We start from the raw sequence: 5,000 nt of genomic DNA on the forward strand, positions 1-5,000 counted from the left end.
TCCCCCCCGCAGCCATGAAAGGGAGGTGGCAGCATCATCGTCCCGTCCCTGATACAAGAGATAACTCGGAGTCTCTGGAATCAGCATCAGAGCCAAGAAGAGCAGAGCAGGGGCTATGGAGGCAACCATGGCCAGTTGACGCCAGTCGAGGTAAACACCGAGTAGGAAGGAGAGCAGCATCCCTATGTTGGCTGTGAGTTTAGCCACAGAACAGAGACATCCTCGAATCTCTGGGTGGGCAATTTCACTGATGTACACTGGAGTGACGAGAGAAACAATTGCCGAGCAGATTCCGCACATGAAGGACGAGGCATAAACCATGTAGACACTGGTTGCAAACACTGTCAGAAACCAAGACAGGGCGAAGGGCAGGGCTACGACTGCAAGGATGCTCTTCCTTCCGAACCTCATCGCAAGCCCCCCTGGAATACCACCAAAAAATGCTCCCAGGAGTGACAGGGACGCTATCCATGACCCTTGTTCTGTGGTTATACTGAAGTTGAGGGTGCTGTTGACTGCTGGAGGAACTTGCATGGAGGCCAGAGCTGGAGAGGAGTACCCTTTCCCCAGTCCTGTCGCAAGGGGACCCAGCGCCACGATCATCGTCGCCACAACCTGTCGAAATAAGGAAAGACTGATGAAATAACGACAACGAGAAACAATACAGAGTTGCTGAACTGTCAAGATACGTCCACACAAAAGCTCACTCCATTATTAACATTTCTCATAACACAGTTGAAAAATAACTTTTGGTTAAACAGCTTATTATGACTTTTATAATAAGTGAAAAAAATATAATATCAAAAAGTGAGGAACAAAAACGTTATACGTCAAGCAAAGAATTATAGTAACCAGATGAATAAAACTATCATCTCCTTAGAAATTAAATGAAAAATGATCCCTAACAAACAGTGATCAATAGAAATAAAGAGCCCTATGCCCAGATATTGCCTTAATTACGCGGGAGTATAATATAAAGATTTCTTCATTCACTTATCGGTCAAATAGAATTAGGAAAAACTCACAACCTGCATAATTAATGAAACAAAGGTAGAGTGTTGACATAAAGCATGGATGGTGACACCTTCACTCAGGTCAAACAACTTTGGGAGGCTGATGTAGATTAGTTTTGGGTAATGTTATTTCCAATCATAGTGTATACTACATAGATTATATATATATATATATATATATATATATATATATATATATATATATATATATATATATATATATATATATATATATATATATATATATATATATATATATATATGCTCTCCTTCATTCTAGGACAAAAAGGCCTAGAAAATCCTGGATATGTAATTAGCAAAAGCACAAGGAGACAATTTTTCAAGCTGGTCTCATAAAAGAATGAAAATTACTAAAACTGACTTTTGAAACTATCCCTATTATAAATGAAAGTTGTTCAAAAGGCTAAAAATATCTATCAGTCAGCAACTGGAAGAGTAGCTACCTTATACAATCTCCCCAAAGCCACATGATTCCCATGCACTTCAGTCTCCCTTTTCGCAATCGAGCCAAACTTCAGGTATCGTTTTTATTAAGATACAGTTCGTAAATTATGAATTCCCAGTCTATTATCTTAATTTGAGTCCGTAAGAAACCTTTTTCTTTCTTCTTTCAAAGGTAATCAAAGGCAGAACTATCATCTGCATGATTCGAAGAAGAAATAAGATTATTTTAAACTTCCAGAGGAGGAAAAACACTGGAAAACTGATACTTTATACGAGTGAGCTCTTACAAAAGAGTCTCTCGTGTTTTGTAACATTATGTAAAAGACTTTTTTTTTTTCTCTCGCGAACATTACCCACTGCTCTGGATATTCAGGAACGTATTTACAGCTACACGGATTATCTTGACTGCAAGGGCATTACCAGTAAAAATGAAAGTATTTTTTGTCTTCGTAATAATATAAAGAAGTTTTTCAATATTATGTGATTGGCCTGGATTAGATAAACAAAAGACAATCAACGTATTGCAAAGGGATTGCATATCTGTGATAAATGTTTACAACAGTGTTCTAAAAATGGAATGCATTTATTAACACGAGAAAATAAATGACAATGCAATAGAAAATGAGAAGAAAAACATTGATCTATATTAATTTCCTAATTTAGATTTATTTGCTGACTATGAGTTTCTTGTTTAAATCAGTTTCTTGAATATGATCTAATGTTTGAAGTGAATAACGTATCCTAACAACAATGTTTCTGGGTAACCACATTACGAGACAATCAGAAACATGTGGTGACATTTACCTGGGAATCAGATCTTCTACGATTAATAATCACAGCATTAGTATACCCAAAATATAGATAAAAATCTCGTGGATGAAATTTGGTTAGTCGAGCACGAACACGGTTAGTTTTCGACAGGTATACATACCATTTTTAAAACAAATCTCCATCGAAAATTGAAACTAAGAAAAGTGAGTAAATCGGGAGTTATTGCAAAGGTACAAAAATACAGGTAATGTGAAATCGCAATTATGCTTTAGAGAAACATCACTCAGCTATCTCCGTCAACAAGTAGCCTCGCATTCATTCAGAATGGTCGAAATAAAGCATATATCATTTGGTAAAATCCAAGTACAGTGAAATCGTGTTTATCCCTTGAGGAAACACCACTCCGCTACTCTCCATTAACGAGTAGCTTAGCATGCATTCATTTTAGTCAAAACAAAGCATATCATCTTTTATTGGACTACCAGTTCGCTGTTAGGCGATCTCATGTTGTTTTGGAAACTTTCAAGTATAACAGGGCAACCACTGCCCTAACCGGCTCTCACTCTGTAGGTCAAACAGATAAATGATGAGAAGAAGAACAGATGGACCTATAGCGATAGATTGAGTCACGTGGCGTTACAATACAGAAGGTGAATGGAAAACATACGATTTAACTGTGAAAAGCTTATAATTCTTAAAGATTATCTGTGACCTCATAGCTTCACAATGAGTATAAATATACCAATATCTGTACTGATATATACCTATATATATACATATATATATACTATATATATATATATATATATATATATATATATATATATATATATATATATAAAGTAGTTCAGAAAGAAATCAACATTTCATATGGTATCTTCGATTTCTTTTTATACAGCGCACTAGCAGATGGATAGAATAGATAGTCAGATAGACTGATAGAGAGAAGATAAAGATAGATAGATATACATAAATACAGTTAAATTCATACCAGATAATAATAACACCCACCTGTGTCAGTTGCTGAGGTCGGTTACTGTAAATGAGGCTTAGAGTGGAGCTGGCCATTATGAAGCCTTTGCTGTCAGTCTGAAAAAGAAATACCGCTTTTAGATCATTTTGAATGACGTTGATAATAGGGCAAAGATATATACAGTATATATATATATATATATATATACTATATATATATATATATATATATATATTATATATATATATATGTGTGTGTGTGTGTGTGTATACATCGAGCTACAAATGTCCTTTAATATCTAATTTACTCTACCTCGGAATTAATATATTTTCAAAAATGTCACCGAAGGGGAATTTTTAAGTCAATAAGAAATTTGTCGGATCACGGGCGCGAACCATCGAACCAACAAATTCAGGAAGCACGGTGAAGCTTTAAACCACACCGCCACCGCAGAGGATGTAAGTTTATGCCGCATCTCAACTACAAATACCCGTCGCTCTCAGGTGTTCGTTGTTTTGGAGTCAGTATCAACCCACCTCGACCTCGGTAACGTTGAAGTGCTTTTCTCCGTACGTGATATCTATATATATATATATATATATATATATATATATATATATATATATATATATAATATATATATATATATATATATATATATATATATATATATAAATATATATATATATATATATATATATATAATCATATAGATAGATAGATCACAATAAAATGGAAACCTCATTCTTAGACTGATATTTTAATTATTTCCTTATGTAAATCCTAAATAACATTGACAGAATAGTGAAAAAAAGTGACAGTTTACTATAATAAAAGAGGAGAAAGAAAATTAATATTAAAAATCAGTGAGAATAGAATCAGTCACTTACAATTAACACACTACGTGTGTAAATAAACACGCACTATAAATGAATGAACATAGTACACAACTGTCTATGGTATACTCTGCATATATCGTACTGTCAACAGGGCCAGACAGACAGAAAGACGTGGCAAAGAGAAAGTGAGTTTCATTCAAAGTCCCCAAACAAACTGCCGAGTAAAAATAAGGAGGACCAACCAAGGCTGCAGAGAATGGCAAGGGCCCCGGACCCGGTTTGGGAGAAATTTCGGCCAAAAGAAGAAGAAAAAAGCGAGAGGAATCTCCTCTTCTCTTCTCTCCTCTTTTCTCTCTCATCCTCTCTCATTCGTCAACTAGTCTGCCGGATTTGACTGCACTTTCAAGTGTACAAAAATATTAATTTCCAGTTTAATTTGCAAAGAGAGAAAGAGTTAGCGGAAGGTATTACAAGCAAACACTTCTACTAATTCCAAGTTTAAATTGCCAACGGAGAGAGAGCAAGAAAATAAGATATATAAATGTATTAACTAAATGTAGTTAAAATCGTGATAACTGCAATAGTGATTATTATTATTATTATTATTATATATTATTATTATTATTATCATCATTTTTATGATTATTATTATTATTTTCTACCTTGCCCTAGAATCTGTACACGATCAAAGTTCGATTAGTTTTCTTACGTTACTTGTCGGTCCCCTCTCCTTCGCAAGAAAAGAATTCGCGACCTTTGAATCTACAGCCTGGGGCCTATATATCGAGACTCCTTCAACGAAAGAGCCGTTAAATAAGAGGCTTGGAATGTAGAGTCTCAAGACGCCACATACCTCCGGTATAATTGTTTCACTGACAGGATTTTTTCGGAAACAATTACTGCCAGAGACAGACGCCGATATATTGGAACTTTTTATGA

General features: G+C 35.0%; 1 protein-coding gene across 5 annotated transcripts in view; it reads right to left on the reverse strand.

Moving 5' to 3' along the window:
* Positions 1-5,000, reverse strand: part of LOC135209744 (facilitated trehalose transporter Tret1-like) — a 68,448-nt gene that overhangs the window by 1,325 nt on the left and 62,123 nt on the right. For 3 of the 5 annotated variants that reach the window (XM_064242522.1, XM_064242520.1, XM_064242521.1), the window contains 2 exons: positions 3,261-3,338; positions 1-615 (listed from right to left, as the gene is read on the reverse strand). The exon at positions 1-615 is cut by the window's left edge and continues 1,325 nt beyond it. In XM_064242522.1, coding sequence (XP_064098592.1) covers positions 1-615; positions 3,261-3,317 — 672 coding nt within the window. In that variant the 5' untranslated portion in view covers positions 3,318-3,338. Of the gene's footprint in view, positions 616-2,731; positions 2,814-3,260; positions 3,339-5,000 lie in introns of all 5 variants that reach the window. The other 2 variants (XM_064242524.1, XM_064242523.1) reach the window with 1 other exon arrangement.

This window comes from Macrobrachium nipponense, chromosome 38 (genome assembly GCF_015104395.2).
Source record: "Macrobrachium nipponense isolate FS-2020 chromosome 38, ASM1510439v2, whole genome shotgun sequence".
Taxonomy (NCBI): domain Eukaryota; kingdom Metazoa; phylum Arthropoda; class Malacostraca; order Decapoda; family Palaemonidae; genus Macrobrachium; species Macrobrachium nipponense.